The following is a 22,423-nucleotide window of genomic DNA, read 5'->3' on the forward strand; positions in this document are numbered from 1 at the left end:
AACAACAACTTTTGAATGTCATTTTCTTGTTTGCCGCTAATGCAGTTGGAGAGAGGAGCGTGTTGCACAACCACGAGACGATTCAGCGAGAATCAGTGAAAGAATGTCTTCATTTGAGCACGAATCTATTTCCAAACAATAAAGCAGCCTTCCAGTTAGACTAATGGCTGGTGTCGTTTTTGGGTTACTGTTTTTTTTTTGTGCAGCTGCATCTCAATCAATTAAAACAGGGTGCAAAAGGCCCTTGACATCAGATGTTCAACAAGAGGCCTTGAGGATGTCCAGTTTGGGTTGATCTTTATTTCGTCCATTGACAGCAAAATGTATCTTCTGCATTTAAGTCAGCATCTTGGTTCGTGAACCATCCCTGGTGGCATTGTGGGGTGAGGGAAGTGTCTTGCCCAAAGGCTCGACAGCAGTGACTATATGGAGTAAGGAAGATTCAAATCAGGAACCTTCCAGTTAGGACTATTAGGAAGTTTTTGCATTTAATTAGATGAGTTGGCGTCTTGTCCGGGGTGCACACTGCCTTCCGTCAGAGTGCAGCTCATGGGATAGGCTCCAGCCCCCTAGGACTCCAAAAGGATCAAGCAGTAGAACAAGGATGAATAGACAGTGCAAAAACTGTAATTTACAATATTGATCTATTTATTTTGTCAATTTTCCCACTTTATTAGACACTGTAGTCATTAGCCGTAATCATCAAAATCATTCAAATGACAAAATATTTCACTTTTTTAAATTTAACCAGACAAAAACAAGTTTTCAAAGATAGACTATTCTAATTTGTTGAGATGCACCTGTACGTCACTTCCTGTCCACCATCATTTCTCCAGTGTCTCTCTCATTGGCTGCAGGTGTGACGTCCACTTTGCACTAATAAACACCTGTCTCAAATCGATGAATATACTCAGTTTATCATTTATAGGGGTCTTATTGACCTGCTGTCACCTGGATGTTACTTGCACTGAAATAGAAGCCATGAAACTCTGTAAAGGTCCGAAAATAAGTCCCATACGGATGCGTGTGACTTGAACGCATCACGTATGAAGCGTGGCTGCCGTTTGATTGTCACGCAACTATCAGGATGTGACTTCCCCAAAATGGCCGTGTGTCTGGTAAGCTCGCTCATGTCCTAAAGCTTATTTTTCGCCATTAAAAGTAATTTAACAGTTATAATGATTTAATATGGTGTCAAATATTGCCTTTGCTATATTTTTTGGAATTGATACAAACAAGCTAGGAACATATCGGACTTTTAGTTAGTACTGTAAATGTTTATAGAAAGCCGGACGTGACGTGTTTGTCACACTAACTAGCACAGGGGTCGGGAACCCGCGGCTCTAGAGCTGCATGCGGCTCTTTAGCGCCGCCCTAGTGGCTCTCTGGAGCTTTTTAAAAAATGTATGAAAAATGGAAAAAGATGAGGGGAAAAAATTATTTTTTGTTTTAATATGGTTTATGTAGGAGGACAAACATGACACAAGCCTCCCTAATTGTTACAAAGCACACTGTTTATATTAAACATGCTTCACTGATTCGAGTATTTGGCAAGCGCCGTTTTGTCCTACTAATTTTGGCGGTCCTTGAACTCACCGTAGTTAGTTTACATGTATAACTTTCTCCGACTTTCTAGGACGTGTTTTATGCCACTTCTTTTTCTGTCTCATTTTGTCCACCAAACTTTTAACGTTGTGCATGAAAGGTGAGTTTTGTTGACGTTATTGACTTGTGTGGAGTGCTAATCAGACATATTTGGTCACTGCATGACTGCAAGCTAATCGATGCTAACATGCTATTCAGGCTAGCTATATGTACATATTGCATCATTATGCCTCATTTGTAGCTATATTTGAGGTCATTTAGTTCCCTTTAAGTCCTCTTAATTCAATTTATATCTCATGACACACTATTGGTCTCCTAGAGATTTAACGGGTTTAGATCAAGTACAAAACTGTTTTGGGCCCATTCTAGGACATTTAAAGTGTCGCTGACAGAGATATAAGTAGATTCGTCAGCATGCTGTAGCAGCCCATGTAAGCGATGTACCTACGTAGCGTCCATCTTTGGGTGGGCCACTTATCCGTTCAAGACAATGCAATGCCCTGCATATTGAAAATAAATCATAACTAGCTTATTTTTTAAACAATTTTCATTTGGTTTACTTTGTTGACAATATAAAACATGTGCTAGTAATACACATTTAATTTCATTTTAATTTGTTAAAAAAATCTTAGCTATAAGATATTATGTAAGTGTCCTTGTTTCACCTGTATTTTGCAACCTTATGCAGCACAATGTGCCAGCATTCCTGTTGACTTTGTTTCTGTGCCACCTACATCAATGGTATTCCCTGGCACGTATTCCCTACTAGTTTAGGCTCGCTGTAGGGACACAGCTGAAAGGGACATGACGTATGTAGGCAAGGCAAGTTCATTTATAGAGCACAATTCGTACACGGGGCAATTCAAAGTGATTTAAAGAAAATTACAAGAATGCATAAATTAAATCATAATCATAATTCAAATAAAAAATATAAAAAATCATAAAAACAATCCAAATTAAAATTTAAATCAATCAAATTGTTTAGATAAAATACTTACAGTTGTTACATACACAATTAAATAAGTGTTTTCAGCCTGTATATGAAACATTGCCAACATTGAGGCCTGTCTCACATCTTCTGGAAGACTTTTTTCAGATTTGTGGAGCATAAATTTGAAACACAGTCTCACCATGTTTGGTCCTGATTCTAGGCACCAGCAGGAAACCAAGGTTCTCAAAGTTCGAGATGGTACATATGGTACTAACATGTGAAATATGTACTTTGGCACAAGACAATGAAAAGACTTGTACACAAGCAGAGCTGTTTTAAAGTCTATTTTCTGAGCGACAGGAAGCCAGCAAGCATCGGACTAATTTAGTCATATTTCCTGTTTCTAGTCAGGACTCGAGCAACATTATTCTGGATATACTGCAGCTGCTTTACAGCTCGTTTAGAGAGCCCAGAGAGAGAGCCATTACAATAGTCTAACCTGCTGGAGACTATAAGATGGATTAATCTTTCTACGTCTGATTTAGACAATATTCCTCTGACTTTGGCAATGTTTTTCAGTTCATAAAAAGCTGCTGATGGTATTGACTTAATGTGGCTATTATAGTTCAAGACTGAGTCCATTATTACACCTAGATTTCTAATCTGACTATTAGGTGTCAGAGAGATGGTCTCAAGGTGACTAGTAATAGTTTCTCTTCACTTTTGTGGGCCAAAGACAATGATTTCTGTTTTGTTTGAGTTTAGCTGAAGAATTAAGGACATAACCAGATATGCCACCCAGTTTTCTAACCTCTGTAATAAGATACTGCGGTCAACTGTGTCCAAGGCAGCGCTCAGGTCCAGCAGAACCAAGACTGAGAGTTTTCCTGCGTCTGTGTTCAGGCGGAAATCTAGAATAATTATGGTTGGTGACACCTAGAATAATCCTCTTCAGACCTGTAAGTGGCAGTAATATGTATTTTAAAGTGGTTCAACTGAATTGCTTCTGTAGATTAGAGTTGATTGTTGTCATTTGAAATGAAATGTATGTTTCTTTGGCCCATACCACATCGCTCCTCAAAGTTTCTATGTGAAATTCTATAAATGCTGAAACAGATTCATTGTAGCTTTGTGTATGCGATGCTTCTGTTCTGCTCCATAGGCCTTTGAAGATGTCTACATTGAGCAAAGGAAGACCATCCGCATTATTCTGGAGTATGCTGATCGCGTTTTCACCTACATTTTCATCCTGGAGATGTTGCTTAAGTGGGTGGCTTATGGCTTCGTTAAGTACTTCACTAACGCCTGGTGCTGGTTGGACTTCTTCATAGTGGATGTAAGTACATTATGTGTTCTGATTGCAAACATCTCCTGTCATTTGGCTTAGCTCCTAATGGTGACGTCTAGAAGTAATGCAACAACGATGAGAATGTTTGGAAGTCAAAAGTAGCAAATGTACTCTCTGCAGGAGCTTATCAACATTTCGGTCGCTCCTCGGTTTGTACTGTTTTTTTAGCACACAGGTTGTAGTACGAGAGGTGTAACGGTATGCCATAACCACGGTTCGATACGTGCCTCGGTTTGGTTCGGCTCAGTTCGGGTACAGTCAGGGAACAAAATGAAAGTTCCTCATTGGCTGAGGTGCAGCGTTAATAGTTTCAGTTCGTAGCCCCCGCATCTACTGAACACATTTTCAATACAGTGCTTTATGGTCTCTGTCCGTTTGCCTATTTTACAGAGAAAGCAAAGTGTTTCCAAACAGGAGACTGTAATGACAGAGGAGGGATTTCAAAGTTCTAGCTTTTACTTGGCACTATTGCTAGCTTTGACTCCTGCTAGTTAAAGGCTAGGCTACACTCTTTGTTGACAGAGTAATAAATACACGACACACACTTCCTGCCCCTCACTCAACATGTACCGAAACTTGTACGCTTCTATACCAAAACAAACGCTTCGCAATGAAGAATCCAAATATGAACACATGTACCGTTACATCTCTACTTAGTACATTAGTCTTCCGTTAGTCCTCTGTTCTAGCTGCTGAGCCCTTTTCCACCAAATTGTTACAATTTACTGTAAGAAAAAGTACAGTATTTTAGTATTTTATTCAGTGCTCTAACAAAATGTGTCCCATAACCAAAATTGCTTTTGAAGTATGGCAAAGTGTATTATAACACAGCCATAAAAAAACTGACATTTTCCAAACCTTTCTTGGAATTTAATTACAGAAATCGAGGCAAGTGAACTACTCGGCTGCAACCAGCAGAGGTTCCATTGATTCACTTCAACTAATTTGTTATTTAAAGAAAAACATATACGCCAGCTATGGGTGGTTGAACTACATCTATAAAGACCTCTGCAATTGCAACTACTCAAGGCAGCATTATTCTGCTCATACACATACCTACTTAAAGAAGATTCTGATCGGTATTTTCATGTTCTATTATGTCACAACCCCTTAAATGTATTGATCGTACAATTGTGGTCAAAAGTTTACATCCACTCATCACGGGCATGAATGTCTTTGGGTGCTTAGTGATTTATCTAGACCGTTCTTTTTACAGGGTGAAAATATTAATTAATTAATACAACAGCTCCAAAAATGGTTCTAGAAGACTTTCCCAACCAGAAGTTTTATTTAAAAAATAAAATTAAAAAATAAAATAGACACACAATATACTTTTTTGGCAGAAAAATACATTAGATATTGTTCTGGCTCCTTAAGGGCCATAATGTTTTTATTTGAGTGTTTGAATATGGTTAACGTCTTCTGTTTTAATTTGTAAAGGTGTTAGAGTATTTTAATGATAAAAAGAAAATGAGTGTTGTGTGCTCCACTTCCGGTTTATGTGACGTCACCTGAGTTCACTTCTTGTTGTAGATATCAATCTATAAATCAAAAAGTCTGTGTTAAAAGAGCACGACCTGTATAATCAGAGTGCACACATAATTGGAAAGCTTAGTTGCTCAAACAGCATTGTGTTTATACAAGTTTAGATTGAGGTATGGCGATTCTTAAAGGGGAAATACATTAATGTCTCTTATATTCATATTAGCATTTAGGCGAGCTAGCGCAAGTTTATAAAAGTGCGGTCATCCATCACAGTCTTTCGTTGATTAAAATGTAAAACCTAAAAATTACCGTCGGGTTTCCTGCAGTTTATTAATACGGATATCGTTACATATAGAGGTACAGTGTCATCTATTGCATGTATATGCGACAACAAGCCAATCAAACAAATCGACCTACTGTAATGTGATTGTGAGCGAGGTTGACCAGATAATGCCAAATTTTAACTTTAAAATAGACAGCACCGAATCCTTCGGTGGCGGTCCGAAGGCTGCCACAAATAAATGAATATACGTGAAACCTTGGTGTATACTTAACCCTGGATGTATGATTCAGTGTAAAATTTAAGAAAACCCACAAATAATAAACATCCGATTCTTGTTTTTAAAGGTCATCATTGCACCGTGGAAAAACAACAGTTTTTTCTAAGCACAACTGTATTTCCGTTATTTATCACAGAAATGTAATTTTAAATTCAAACAAATCTAAGACCGACAGCGTTCTGAGGTCCTCATGTATTAGGAACCATTTGATAGCTAAACTCAAATGTCACAAGAAGCAAACCTCACACCTAATGTCTTCTCTATCACAGCAGGTGCCTATTTGTGTGTCTCTCTCTTTAAGTTAAGCGTGGCATTGTGCTGCAGTGGCGGGGCAGCGAGGGTCCTTGTTTGAGGGTCCAGGGTAAGGCTCATGTTGCTGTGGTGGGACTCTCAGAAATAGTCCTTGATCCTCTGCTTTCTTCTCTTTCTCCTCTCTTAAGTGATGAAAGTGTACTGTACTTGTCAGTATGTTCTTGTGTCACATTGGTTTAGTGTCTGTGAAAACATCCCTCCTCAGATTGTTTTCCCTTTGTTGGACTCCCTTTTTATCTTCTCTCTCCCTCTCACTGTGTCAACCACAAGTTTCTTTCCAGCTGCTCATCGCTCCACTCACGTGCCAAACTAAACCGAACACGGATAGAAAGCATTTGTCTGAGGCGATTTGCTAAGCAAATGAACAAGATGTTGTGTAGCTGTAGTCCATGTATGTCTTGTACAGTGGTACCTCGGTTTTCGTTGGTAATCCGTTCCAAAAAGTCAGAGGGAGACCGTATCTATGACGAATGATGCAGTTTTCCCGTGAGAAATAATCAGCTCCAGTCACTCAAAAATAATAACATAAAATGTAACACATGTATGAAATGTATATTTAATAGAGAATACATCCAGAAAGCATTGTAAAATACATAAACATTTAACACCACTTTCACCTTTATTAGGATGGAGTGGAGGTAGGAGTCACACAGAAGGCACCTTTGTAATTTGCTATGAGTTCTGTCTTGAATTTAATAGTTTTTCACCGTCTTTATCAACATACTTGCACTAGCAACTTTTTTTGGCCCGACTGCGGCTTATTTTGCAGCCATATTCAATATAAATAACAGACTTGTGCAGTGTGCAAAGAACTACATAGTCCGCCAATGATTATGTCATAGAAGGGCGACAAAGCTAGGGGAGTTGATAGCAGGCTCGGCCAACATTGGCACGTTTTGTAATAAAGACAGTGTATTCAAAACATGACAAGATTCAATGAGTGGGATTCTTTGTGGAATTCTCCACGGTATACTACGGGGGAAAATAAGCTAGTTTATTAAGTGTAAGGTTTGGCCGTACAAGAACCGAGATTGGCAAATATTTTCATCGAAAACCAAGTCCTACGAAAAGTGTGATGTACAAAATACTGTACAAGGTACCACTGTATATGTTTAGACAACCATCCTTTCAGTGCATCCGGCCCGATCTTTTCACCCTGTCCCCTCTAACCATGTGGGTCCTCTCTTTCTTCCCCGCCCCTTCCTTCTTCCTCTGTCCCTATTTGTGTAGGTGTCTATAGTCAGCCTTATAGCTAATGCCTTGGGCTACTCCGATCTTGGCCCAATTAAGTCACTCAGGACACTGAGGGCCTTGCGACCCCTCAGAGCCCTGTCACGTTTTGAAGGGATGAGGGTAAGACCCAAGATACCAATCAGCTGGTGCTTCTGCATGCAATTTCAATAAAAGCAACAACACATGCTAGGGATGGCACGCTAGCAAGTGGGGGGAAGAACACGTTTTGCATGGATTCAGATCACATCAAAATACTGTTACTCTCCCACACGAAAAAAACAAACTTGTGCATGCACTTGGGTGCCCTTTTACAATAAGTGACGGTTCCCAGGTGAATACGTCATCACGGGGCATCTTATATAATCATTGGTCGGTTGCTTCGCAATCTTCTACTGGTCGCTGTGTCGTAAAAAAAACCTCCTGTTCGCTGACATTAGCGCAGTTTGGCTGTGGCATCGTCACACTGGAAGATCAATAAACTTCTGGTTGCATACGCTCCCTTTGCCCCACTCATCCTTGCTTTCCGCGCATTTATTGCGTATTCAAATGGATGCATCTTCTCATATTTGGCGAACTCTTTGGGCCTGATCTACTGAAGGTTTGTGTGCATGAAAACATGCAAACTCGATAGGACACCGAAGGTGATCTACTAAACTTATGTGCTGAGGATTGCCTCTTTTTAAATGAGCAAAATAGCGATCGCAATGTATTTATTCATGTATATGCAAAATATATGCAGTTTATTTTAACACAATACTAGGAGGAGATGCTGGTGTAACCATTTTACACCCGCAATCTGAGTCGTAAAGCCTGAAACTGTTTGCCTCTGCTTTTTTTTGGCACGTTTAGAAGGTACGTAAAACTGGCAAAGTTACGCACAAATGGCCGTTGTGAAAAGGAGGCAGCGATCGCAATGACAGACTATGAAGAAAATCTTACAAGCACTTGCTGACTTATTTCGACTGTCGGAAAACAAAAACGGTAGACACAAATCATCTGTCCAGCAATGCAATTTTCTAGCTGCTGGATGACTTAAAGGGGAACTGCACTTTTTTTTTTTTAAATGTTGTCCATCAGTCATAGTCCTTACGAGAGACAAGAACACATTTGTCTTTTTTTTAAGGATTCTAAATATAAAAAAGAAACTCTTACAAGGTATGACTAACTTTGCAGCTAATGGAAATCACCTGTGTTGCCTTCAAAGCCCTCTAAAACAACATCAAAAGTCTCCATCAATGTTTTATATACATGCTGTAAGTATTTATATAATGTAATAACAGACACATTTGTAACAATATGGATTATTCTTTTTAAGTATTAACTTATTTTCTGGGCACATTGATTTCATTGCTCATAGCAATGTACTTCCTACGTCCGTCAACAAACGTGGGTGTTTGCTACCAATAATATTAATGGCAGACTTCGCGATAGACGACGTAGATGGCTATTTTTAGAGAAATTTAGACAAATGAGGATTCACAACCTTATCTTTTTTAATCTGAATATTCAAAGGATGAACTACCGGGAGAGCGCAAAGAAAGGGTGGGACAGCGTGGCTCAGTTGATAGAGCGGCCGTGCCAGTAACTTGAGGGTTCCTGGTTCGAACCCCAGCTTCCGTCATCCGAGTCAATGTATTTGAGCAAGACACTTCACCCTTGCTCCTGATGGGTTGCATGAGTTGGGTTGCATCAGTGTGTGTGTGTGTGTGTGTGTGTGTGTGTGTGTGTGTGTGTGTGTGTGTGTATGTGTGTGTGTGTGTGTGTGTGTGTGTGTGTGTGTGTGTGTGTGTGTGAATGGGTGAATGTGGACATAGTGTCAAAGCGCTTTGAGTACCTTGAAGGTAGAAAAGCGCTATACAAGTATAACCCATAACAAACATTGGACTCGACGGCGGTTGAGATAGTCAGGATCGGCATGATTTAATGGGCTAAATATGAAGCTTGCCAAGCTTTGGCGACAGAAATTGAGTGCTTCTGCTGCACTTAGTGGCACACAATGTTATTATCAATGGAAAGGCTTTATGTGTCTGGCGAGAGCAGCACTGTTAAAAGAAACTGCATCGCATCGAAAGACGAACTGCTAACAAACCCTGCAGTGGTAGAAATTTTTATCCACCTGCCCAAAATCAACTGGGAAAAATGTCCTCAGCCAGCTTGACTAAACAGACAACTGTACATCGAGTTAGTCACTATAATATTGATCGTGATACATGCAGAACATCATGCTTGTTATTACAACAACATACAATTTCGAGGTAGTGTATCAGCCCTGCATTGTGTGTATCTGATCTTCCCATACTGCCACCGCTCCGAACCTTTGGGAACCCTTGGGAACCCTTGGGAACCCTTGTCGCCTGATTGAGAGTTAAGTGTGCTAATTTAATCATCAAATGCATAGGCAATTGTGTAATAATTACATGAAGCGATTATACATTAAAATTCATGTTTATTCGCTTTTACAAATGTCCCTCTGAGGGCAGCCATAACTGCAATGTGACTCTTAGTGAAAACAAGGTTAACACCCCTGGTCTAGCAAATGATTACATTTAACACCGCCGTCTCCCAAAGTGCACCGTTATAGATCCATTGGAGGACTGCTTCCAACAGCCCAGAAAAGGTTGCACAGTTTATAAATGTGTGCTGCATGTTCCACAACAGATAAAAACGCCACAGGTTGACACATGATGCATGGATGTGCAGTAAATAACTGTCTCCATGATGACAACTCTGAGTACATGCAAAAACCTCATTTAAATATTGCAGTCTGCACCACTTTTGCACTCGTTAAGAATTGTGCATGCAGTCTTAGTAGATCACCTGCAACATGCCCACGAATAGTACTTTAAATTTTGTTTGTTTGCGCAGGCTATTGAGCACTTGTTATTTGGGATCTTAGTAGATCAGGCCCTTTGAGTCATTGTGTTTGCTTGTTTTTTCATATGCTTTATGTAATAGAAAGGAGTAGTACGGCCACGCAGAGACATTTGAACATTTTTGGGGGGGAAAAAATTGTGGCAAAATGAACATAACGTAATCTTTCGAGAGAAAAACACATTTATTCTCAATGTTATTATTTGTGGCCTTATTACTCTAGTAATAGTGTAATCGCAGCACTCATGTCTATTAAAGTGCACGTGCATTCAGTCTCCTGCTCGTGCCAGAAGCTTTAATTCATGTTATCCAATAAACACGCTGTAATTCTCTATTACTGCCAGTATGCTGAATTATATCTCTTAGTGTGCTTGTGTGCATAGCATGATACACTCAGCTCATTTTGGATGTGAATATTTGCATGTTAAAGGGGTGTAACAATACATTAATACATTAATAATAATTATTTTAATTTGGATTTAGACAAAAAAAAATTAAGACACAATGGTGATCAACAGAATTCAGCAGATTTTTCCCTTAATCATGTCTCACATTTTGGCAGCCATTTGCTGCTTAGCAGAGTTCATGAAGCTCAATAATGACTTCACCATAGGTCAATGAAAAAATGTATATTGTGTTTGGATTATTGGTACATATTATTGTTACACCCCTCTAAAAAGTTGTTGTGTGAGTTTAAATGCAACCATGTGTGGTGAGAAAATGCCCTCACTTATTCTCTTCAGGTGGTGGTAAACGCCTTGGTGGGGGCCATTCCTTCCATTATGAACGTGCTGCTGGTGTGTCTCATCTTCTGGCTCATCTTCAGCATCATGGGTGTGAACTTGTTTGCTGGGAAGTACTACTACTGCTTCAATGACACAGCAGAGGCAAACTTCCACCCCAGGGATGTCAACAACAAAACGCAGTGTTTTGCACTCATTAATGACAACTACACTGAAGTCAGATGGAGAAATGTCAAGATCAACTTTGATAATGTGGGGGCAGGATACCTGGCACTCCTGCAAGTGGTGAGGAAGGATCACTTCATTTTTTTGTTTGTGTTCTCTTAGAAGGAAGCGTTTTCTCACATGTGTCTCTCAACTTTGCAGGCCACGTTTAAAGGCTGGATGGACATCATGTATGCAGCGATAGATTCTAGAAGGGTATGACTGCTGGTGTTACAAATGAGTCTTGTCCCCGTTAGCAAGCAGTACTTTGTGTACCATAAATGTATAATGAACATGTCTGTCCTGTGAGTCTGTTGTTGGTGAGTGCCCGTGTATGGCCTAAAAAACTTATATTTAAAAATGTTATATATTTTAGTAATAAGTTAAAACAGCGATTCGAGTGTGAAGCGATTTTTTCAGCACTTCTAACAACCGAGACAACCAGGGCTGGGAATTTATTAAATTTTTATACGATTCCGATTCCATTTTCGATTCTGCTTAACGATTCGGTTTTTTATAAATTTTCTTATTGATTCTCTTTTGGATAGATGGATAGCAAACAAGTTGATAACCATCAACATTGTTTATTTTAGAACAGTTATTCTCAAACTGTGGTACGTGTACCACTAGTGGTACGTTGTCTTCATCGAGTGGCAGTGGTGTGTCGAGGCGATGGCACATGCCACCCCTGTAATCTGACAGGCCACTCCAGGTGCCACCCCACTCAGAGGCGGAACAGTGTGAAGCAGTGTTTTTCAAACAAAATAGTGGTATGCCAAATATACAGTATGCTTAATTCAGGGGTCCCCAAAGTAGGCCCTAGAATTTACCCAAATTTACTTTTAAAACATGAATTAAAAATGTCAACAGAACTGCAAAGTCCACAAAGAATTGGTATTGACCATACATCACACAACTATTTGAAGCACAAGCTCCTTATATCGGTACTAATTGGACATCCAATTCAAACTCGTGGTCAGATTATTCAAAACCCAACACAGGACATTAAGATATGTGATACAAAAACACAATTAGCGCACTGATTTATATAGACATTGTAAAAAATTTCAAATAGTACCACACAATTAAAAAATACGCCCATTTAATCCATTTAGTAGACCTGATGGGTAATAATGCAGAACACTCTCCACACTTCAACATATGTGACGCATTTTAGCTGCTTGAGGGACATCGATAGAAAAATAATTGATTACAAAACCTTTTATGAGGCCACCAAAGTAAACAAGGTAGGAATGGTTCACATACTCTTAATATTCAATGTTGTATCAATTATACTTCATATTGTAGTGGCGGGCAATCTTTTCCGGGGTGCAGTCCGCGCACATATCTGGGTGGCGGGCATACTTTTTTGATTGAAGATGACCGATGATGAGCAGCCAAGTTCCTCTTCCTGTTGTCTTCCTTTCCCATGAATAAGTCTAACGTTTGTGCTGCTGATCAGCGCCGTGCGTGATGACGTCCCGCGTTCCCAGAAAGCATCGATAAGGGAATCGTTACCAAAACTGCCAAATGCATCCAAGGGATCGAAAACCTTGGAGCCGGTTTTTGATTCCCATCCCTAAAGAAAGAATACGAAAACTGGGGCAAACTTTTGTAAATTGTTTTGGTTGAAATACTGAATCACATGAAAATCGATTTGTTGATGTAAATATATTGAGTTTTAAAATGTTTATAAATAACAGCTTATTTCCAGTTGTCACCTGCTTCAAATTAATAGATAAACCCTGCAGCTACATTAATAGCATTTACGGTTTGCTTCCGCAACATTACAGGTGGAGGATCAGCCGCTGTATGAAGACAACTTATACATGTACATCTACTTCGTCATCTTCATCATCTTTGGCTCATTCTTCACGCTGAACCTCTTCATTGGTGTCATCATTGACAACTTCAATCAACAGAAGAAAAAGATAAGTTCTCTTATCCTGACGTCCTTAGAAAAAAAAGAGATTGTTCTTACGATTGTAACCACTTTGGTTTTGTTCCTTTACTTTGGAGGTCAGGACATATTCATGACAGAAGAACAGAAGAAATACTACAATGCCATGAAGAAGCTTGGCTCCAAGAAACCACAAAAGCCTATACCCAGGCCACAGGTAGCGTCTGTCATAGCGACCGCTGGGAAGAATGACATTGATTGAGAAAATGACTCAACGTATTGCTTCCTCTTTCTCCTCAGAACAAAATCCAGGGCATGGTGTTCGACTTTGTGACCCAGCAAGTGTTTGACATCTCCATCATGATCCTCATCTGCCTCAACATGGTCACCATGATGGTGGAGACGGACGATCAGACAAAAAAGACAGAGGACGTGCTCTACTGGGTCAACTTCATCTTCATTGTCGTCTTCACCGGCGAGTTTCTACTGAAGCTGTTTGCGCTGCGTCATTACTACTTTACCAACGGCTGGAACATCTTTGACGTCGTCGTGGTCATCCTTTCCATCGTTGGCAAGTATTCACATGACTTCTTGTACATGAACGACAAGTGTGGGGTCTTGTCCACTGCTTTGACTTCCCTGCACAAACCTTAGTTTAATTTTTCCACACATATTACAATATATATTAATAAAGTATTTAAGTATTTTTCTTTTTTGGGGTAAATTATGCATCGATTCTATTTTTCAATACAATGCATATTCCACTATTCCCTCTGACTGATATAATATTTATTTTTATTCCCCTGGCTGACAAGCTAGTAGCAGTTAATTGAGTATCTCCAATTCTTCCCCTGAGCTAGTAATAATCACCTCTATTATGGCAATTAAACTGCATTTCTTAATAGTTTAAGTATCATTAGCAAGTAGGATGAGTCTCAACAAACTAAAAGAGAAACCCAGGAGCAGGCATGCTAATAGCTAAGATAGCCGCTAAGCTAGCTTGAAACAACAGAAGAAATAAGTTCTTAGTAAACTTTAAGAAGTGTAGATTGAACCGCGGTACAGCAGAAAGTAAGCAGCTTTTAACAGGAAATTAGCAAGTCGATTAAAACGAGTCGAAGGAGTGGATAATGTAACAACTGTTGGTATGTCGGCATTGTCATCCAATTTATGGATGGATCGATCCACAAATAGGTGGTGTCAACATCTAGGGTAGTATCACTATATAATCGATACTAGAGTTGTTAAATCGATATTTTTTATTTTCGTTTTTGTTCATGTGCATACATTCAGGTAATATGTCTCTGGACACAGACAGAGTTTGAGGGCAAAAAGGATTTAAAAGAGTAACAGTAGTTTTTAATTTTGTTTAGTTATTGTGTACTATTGCCTTTGTTTTGCTCAAACAATTGTATGTATTAAAATATAATAGGAACTAGTTTAAATGTTGTGCTGATATTGTTAAACTGTTAGTAGCACTAATCATAAATACATTAAAAAAATTACCGTTAATACATAGGACCCGTGACCGAATTGGTACTTTCCAGTCTTACTCATGGATGATAAGTATCATAATTGGCAGTACAAATCCCTGATCGGAACATTTCTTCCATCTTAGGAAACTATGTTTTATTTGTCTATAGCAGGGGTCACCAACCTTTTTGAAACCAAGAGCTACTTCTTGGGTACTGATTAATGTGAAGGGCTACCAGTTTCCATCCATCCATTTTCTACCGCTTATTCCCTTTGGGGTCGCGGGGGGCGCTGGAGCCTATCTCAGCTACAATTGGGCGGAAGGTGGTGTACACCCTGGACAAGTCGCCACCTCATCGCAGGGGCTACCAGTTTGATACACACTTAAATAAATTGCCAGAAATAGCCAATTTGCTCAATTTACCTTTAACTCTGTTATTATTAATAATTAATGATATTTATCTTTGTGGAAACACTGATCATCTTAATGATTTCTCACAATAAATATATATAGAAACAGATAAATATCAATATGTAACACTTTATTTTTATATTTTCTCTCAGTGCACATTTTTCAAATTGAACATTTTCAAATGATCACTTCTAAGACAGTCTTGTGAAATCACAATATCCCATTTTAACTAGCTAGCCACTAACATTTTTTAACAAATCATGAATTACTTTGCACCATGTTTGTACAAATAATAACTCATGTAAAATACAAAAGTAAACTCTCAAATTTTTTAAATAAATCATGTCACACTTTGAACTGGACACCAAATCTGTTATCTGTTTCTTTGTCAGTTAGTGAAGACCAAGTCTTTAAAATATTTTCTTGGATTTTCAAATTCTATTTGAGTTTTGTCTCTCTTAGAATTAAAAATGTCGAGCAAAGCGAGACCAGCTTGCTAGTAAATAAATACAATTTAAAAAATAGAGGCAGCTCACTGGTAAGTGCTGCTATTTGAGCTATTTTTAGAACAGGCCAGCAGGCTACTCATCTGGTCCTTACAGGCTACCCGGTGCCCACGGGCACCGCGTTGGTGACCCATGGTCTATAGGATTCCCAAACCAAAGATGATCAGGTTCACCTACGGAAACCTTGTTACAACGTTTACTTCCTCTGGATTAGTGGTTCTCAAAGTTCCACTTCAGAAAAAACTTGGTTCTCCAAGTACCACTATGATGGCCAACATTAAAATACGGTAGCATAGTTGGCCTAAGTATTCATTCAAATGTTCATGTTTATTTAACAAGTACTTTAAATATTTTGGGCTCTGTGACATCACCGTAGTTCGAACAGTAACACTGCATTTGAATCACTTCTCTAGATTGTCAAGTAAGTTTGATCAGCTTCTCGGCGCTTTGCCAGAACTGACCCAAGCAGGGGTCCTATCCGAGGACCTCACTCTCTAATAACTATCCAATCTCTGCCATGTTAGTAGTGTTTTAGCCTTTTTAAGGTGGAAAACATCGCCAATGAGATTTGTTTAATTGTGACCATACATGAGAGCATACACAACGTTTTGCCCATAGTCGCCTGATCGTCGACAATAGCTAAAGTTTGATTTGACTATGACAGTTCTTATTTGTGGAAAGCCCACTTTTGATGAGATGAGAATGTAACAAGGGATTGTTGGAAAATCACTAAAGTGTTGCGTTTAATGACTTCATACCTGTCTTTCCATCTATAGGAATGTTCTTGGCCGACATGATCGAGAAGTACTTTGTGTCGCCTACGTTGTTCAGGGTGATCCGACTGGCTCGTATCGGACGAATCCTGCGCCTCATCAAAGGCGCAAAAGGCATCAGAACCCTGCTCTTTGCCCTGATGATGTCACTCCCAGCCTTGTTCAACATCGGCCTGCTGCTTTTCCTGGTCATGTTCATTTTCTCCATCTTCGGCATGTCCAACTTCGGCTACGTGAAACACGGGGCGGGAATCGACGACATGTACAACTTTGAGACTTTTGGCAACAGCATGATCATTTTGTTTATGATCACCACGTCAGCTGGCTGGGACGGCCTGCTGCTGCCCATCCTCAACTACCCGCCGGACTGCGACGCCTTGTTCGAGCAAGCCGGCACTCCTTCCACAGGAAACTGTGGCAATCCCTCTGTTGGCATCTTCTTCTTCGTCATGTACATCATCATTTCTTTCCTCATTGTGGTCAACATGTACATTGCCATCATCCTGGAGAACTTCAGCGTGGCTACGGAGGAGAGCGCCGACCCGCTCAGCGAGGATGACTTTGAGACTTTCTATGAGATATGGGAAAAGTTTGACCCCGCTGCCTCCCAGTTCATCACCTACGCCAAGCTTTCTGACTTTGCAGATGCACTGGAACACCCGCTCCGAGTCCCCAAGCCCAACACCATTGAACTCATCGCCATGGACATGCCTATGGTGAGCGGAGACCGCATCCACTGCCTGGACATTCTTTTTGCCTTCACCAAGCGTGTGCTGGGGGACAGCGGCGAGTTGGACATGTTGAGGCAGCAAATGGAGGAGCGTTTTGTGGCGGCCAATCCCTCCAAGGTCTCTTACGAGCCCATTACCACCACTCTGAGGCGCAAGCAGGAGGATGTGTCGGCCAGAATCATCCAACGGGCCTACCGCTTCTACCTGGCGAGGCGAGGCTTCGTTTGCAAGCGCAAGCCGGTTAATGACAGAGTGGAGAATGGCGGGAACAATCAGGAACAGGAAAAGGAGGCCACGCCCTCCACCGCCTCCCTGCCGTCGTACGACAGCGTCACCAAGCCTGACAAGGAGAAGGAGGACGACAACGAGGGCAAGGGGGGGAGGAATGAGAGAGGAAGAAACCAAAAAGACGTCAGGGAATCCAAATGTTAGAGGTCGGGGGCGGGATAAGCAATAATCACCGCTATTAACACCACAAATTATAACTTCTAGCAAAGCGCGAGGGAACTCACACCCGCACGGATGTACAGATTATTTCATTTGCAAGTCAGAAAAGATTCAGTGATTTTGTTTTCTCGGCCTTCGGTGGGAAGTTCTGTTGACGGCGTAAAGACTCCTCTCATAGTCAGCTGTGACATCATTGTATCGAGATGGTCCACAGGTGGCGGCGAGGAGCTCCACACAAGCAGAGCGACAGGAACTCATGGATTCCTATGGAAGACAGCGTTACGGGTGGGAGAACTAAGGAATGATGCTCTTAGAGGAGCCAAAGAGTTCATCTGTGTCAGTACGGAAGTGTGTTGGAGAGCTAAATGACTAACTAGGGATGAGTGAAAGACAAACGATGGAGAGCAACGGAAGCGTTTTTTTGTTTTATCAAAGCTATGAATTGTCGATGTGAGCAGCAAAAATGCAATATCAAAAGAACACTATTTAGCATTTTGCCCATGCCATCCAACGCCCATTATGTATACCCATTATTGGTTTGATTTGAAAACATGGGCTTTCACACCAATTTGTTCAGGGTCTGTTTATTACGGGGGTGAACTCAGGCCAAGGGCTTACTTACATTTACTCAGAACGATTTCCAAAACAAATACATAGGTTATTGTGCTTGTTCAATGCATAGAAATGATTTGCATGATGGCATGTTTTTGACCAGAACTCTTGCATGAACTTTTCATCGTCCACAAGACACTAACACTGCAGTGGCGCCATACGAGGGTCGGCCTTCCGAAGCGGAAATAACTTGTCTCATCACTCCACGCACTACAATTGTTGCCTCCTATAAACAGACGAATGGAACATGTTGGTATATTTGAAGAAAAAAACAACCCGCCACTGTAAGTGGATTGCAGTTGCAATCTGAATATTTATTTGCTGCTCTATAAGATGATGATGATGAAGGACGTGATGTCAGAATATCAGAAGCTTCTATTTAACGTTTCTATGCACCGATGTAATGCACCATTTGCTTTTAGCTCTGTGTGATTATTTAAACACGGTTTTACAAGTATAGCCGTTTGATTGCAGATGCTTTTCCTTTTCCATAAGAGTTGAGAGGAGTTGTGTTGCTCTATTTTAAGCGTGCGTGTGTGTATTTATTCTCCTTTTATATTTTTATAAACCTCATTTAAGCTGGTTGGATTGGTGAACAAGAAAGGCAAAGGAGTGTGTGGAGAAGCCAAAGAGATCTGCCTTGTTGTGCTTCATGGGTTTGTGACTAAGTGTCCATTTTTTTGTTGCTCTCAGAGACCCTAAAATTGTATGCAATGCTTGAAAAAAAAAGGCCCCCTTTTTCTCAGGAGATACTATACTCGATGAGCTCTACTACACAATTCAAGTGAACGTGAAAGACACTTTTATTCAACTTTCCCACCTTTCTGTTTAATGCCATAATGATGACGACTGGCAATGATCTCTTGAAGTATCTCACGGAAGTTATTTTGGGCGGGAGTGAGGTCTGGATTCAGTTCTACTAATGTCAGTCAAACAGTGATTCCCAACATTTGTACAATTCAATACCAATGTGCTCTCCACTTCCCCTCCACACCGCAAACACCAAATAACAAACTGGATGCATCTCGAGGCAGTGATGTCACTTCCTGCCTATAAATAGATAACCTGCCCGTGTGTTTTCAAGTGCCGCACACCGGTCCATTTGCTGCATGAGAGCTCCAAATTCAGTGTGCGTGTTGACCAAATAAAACCATGAATGATCGAGCAGAAAAGCTACGTACAGTATGTATTGAAAAAAAATAATGAAAAAAAAACAATAACAAAAGAAGAGTATTCCATCATGTAGGCGGATTCCTTTGGAAAGAAAAAAGCTAGAGCTAAAAATGACCTTTCTACAAACGTGTAATGTTTTACGTTGACGGCATGTGTAGTTTTTTGAAAATACTGGATTACGTCAAAAACTACAGCTATTATTCTTACAATAAAAATAAATAAGCATAAAAAGAATGGCTTCCAGTTTACGCCCCCGTCACACTTGTTAGACTAGACTTTTGTTGCCACTTTCCACCAAAAAAAAGGGAAATATGGGAAAATAATCATGAAAGCCAATACTTTCATATAGAAAGCATATTATCATATCAGTGTTTCCCATACCTTCATTAATTTGTGGCGGGCTGCCACAAATAAATTTGCCGCTATCTGTTCAGCGTTGCTAGTCAACACTTTGTAACGCACTGTTCTGCCAGAGAATAAGAAGACGAAGCAGGACGGATCAGTGCTACCAATTTAAAGTTAAAGTACCACTGATAGTCACACACACACTAGGTGTGGTGAAATTACCCTCTGCATTTGACCCATCCCCTTGTTCCACCCCCTGGGAGGTGAGGGGAGCAGCGAGCAGCAGCGGTGGCCGCGCTCGGGAATCATTCGGGTGATATAACCCCCAATTCCAACCCTTGATGCTGAGTGCCAAGCAGGGAGGTAATGGGTAGCGAGTAATCAGACCGTTATAAATAATGTGACACGCATGTATCGCTCTTCTCAACAAGGAACCCTACCCCATCTAAAAGCATACACAGGTTTTGTTTTTTAAATTCTGTAAAAAAAATAAATTAAAAAAAAAGCAAAGTTCACGTGTAGTTTTAAACAAATTTGTTTTGATTTCCATGTGTTTTCTTACGCATTCTTCGACAACTGTGTCATTATGTCATCCGCCCCTCGGCCCTCCACACAGTCCTGTGGGAAACACTGTATATATAAAAAATATTTATATATGTGTATATATATATATATATATATATATAATTACCACATAAATACAAATATATGATTAGAACAATGTCAGTAATACAACTGTCCTGTCCACTTTCACCACGATTGATCATGCAGCTTTCTTTGAGTGTATGCATCATCAATAACCACAGCCGACCTGGCACCCAGAGGTGCACCCGATGGTGCCAGCGTATAATGCATGGGAGCCTGCCTTGGTGAGAGGATTGCACTAACCAGCATACCCTTTTGTACACCCCCTGTTTATTTGTGAACTCACGCACACACACACACACACACACACACACTGCAAAGCTGGTTTCAAGTATGCCCCTCACTTGTCTTGTCAGTGTTTCCTCGTCAACTTTTCGCCCCCCTCCACTATGATCTGTGTAAAAGACATTTAAGGCTCGTCAACTTTCCGCCCCCTCCACTATGATCTGTGTAAAAGACGTTTAAGGGTTTTCGTCGTCTAAGCTGTCTCTGTGTTTGTTTCCGGTGCAATATCTCCAAACGGCACGTGCCTTTTTTAGCTTCCTATTTAGTCTCTCAGTACAGTCAGCGAGGCGGCGGGGGGAATCCAAAACAGAGCACGATAGTAGCAATGTATTGAGTCCAAATGAACTTGTATACTGGAAACTCACCACTTAGATTAGATTGTCTGGACTAACATTGTAATACAAGTGCTCCCTCTTTCTCTCTCTCGGGCTTGCAAACAGAACAGCTTCTGTTTTTGCAGTCGTTTCGAAATGTTGGTTTACCTTTCAGTTCACGAGGCCATTGTTTTTGTTTTTTGTTGTAGCATGACTGAGATATGTTTGTTTACTTTGCTGGATGGCTGGCCTGGGGGTGTCGGGGGGGGGGTTAGGGCAACAACAACTTTTGAATGTCATTTTCTTGTTTGCCGCTAATGCAGTTGGAGAGAGGAGCGTGTTGCACAACCACGAGACGATTCAGCGAGAATCAGTGAAAGAATGTCTTCATTTGAGCACGAATCTATTTCCAAACAATAAAGCAGCCTTCCAGTTAGACTAATGGCTGGTGTCGTTTTTGGGTTACTGTTTTTTTTTTGTGCAGCTGCATCTCAATCAATTAAAACAGGGTGCAAAAGGCCCTTGACATCAGATGTTCAACAAGAGGCCTTGAGGATGTCCAGTTTGGGTTGATCTTTATTTCGTCCATTGACAGCAAAATGTATCTTCTGCATTTAAGTCAGCATCTTGGTTCGTGAACCATCCCTGGTGGCATTGTGGGGTGAGGGAAGTGTCTTGCCCAAAGGCTCGACAGCAGTGACTATATGGAGTAAGGAAGATTCAAATCAGGAACCTTCCAGTTAGGACTATTAGGAAGTTTTTGCATTTAATTAGATGAGTTGGCGTCTTGTCCGGGGTGCACACTGCCTTCCGTCAGAGTGCAGCTCATGGGATAGGCTCCAGCCCCCTAGGACTCCAAAAGGATCAAGCAGTAGAACAAGGATGAATAGACAGTGCAAAAACTGTAATTTACAATATTGATCTATTTATTTTGTCAATTTTCCCACTTTATTAGACACTGTAGTCATTAGCCGTAATCATCAAAATCATTCAAATGACAAAATATTTCACTTTTTTAAATTTAACCAGACAAAAACAAGTTTTCAAAGATAGACTATTCTAATTTGTTGAGATGCACCTGTACGTCACTTCCTGTCCACCATCATTTCTCCAGTGTCTCTCTCATTGGCTGCAGGTGTGACGTCCACTTTGCACTAATAAACACCTGTCTCAAATCGATGAATATACTCAGTTTATCATTTATAGGGGTCTTATTGACCTGCTGTCACCTGGATGTTACTTGCACTGAAATAGAAGCCATGAAACTCTGTAAAGGTCCGAAAATAAGTCCCATACGGATGCGTGTGACTTGAACGCATCACGTATGAAGCGTGGCTGCCGTTTGATTGTCACGCAACTATCAGGATGTGACTTCCCCAAAATGGCCGTGTGTCTGGTAAGCTCGCTCATGTCCTAAAGCTTATTTTTCGCCATTAAAAGTAATTTAACAGTTATAATGATTTAATATGGTGTCAAATATTGCCTTTGCTATATTTTTTGGAATTGATACAAACA

At 40.4% G+C, this 22,423-nt stretch overlaps 1 protein-coding gene across 1 annotated transcript; it reads left to right on the forward strand.

Moving 5' to 3' along the window:
- Positions 1-1,103: 1,103 nt before the first annotated feature.
- Positions 1,104-21,346, forward strand: LOC133570796 (sodium channel protein type 8 subunit alpha-like). The gene is made up of 9 exons (XM_072916580.1): positions 1,104-1,118; positions 3,699-3,872; positions 7,472-7,594; positions 11,089-11,373; positions 11,455-11,508; positions 13,086-13,223; positions 13,305-13,409; positions 13,493-13,763; positions 16,360-21,346. Exons 1-9 carry the CDS (start codon positions 1,104-1,106, stop codon positions 17,517-17,519), a joined length of 2,325 nt encoding a protein of 774 aa, XP_072772681.1. The 3' UTR covers positions 17,520-21,346.
- Positions 21,347-22,423: the final 1,077 nt, after the last annotated feature.

Source organism: Nerophis lumbriciformis, linkage group LG28 (genome assembly GCF_033978685.3).
Source record: "Nerophis lumbriciformis linkage group LG28, RoL_Nlum_v2.1, whole genome shotgun sequence".
Classification (NCBI taxonomy): domain Eukaryota; kingdom Metazoa; phylum Chordata; class Actinopteri; order Syngnathiformes; family Syngnathidae; genus Nerophis; species Nerophis lumbriciformis.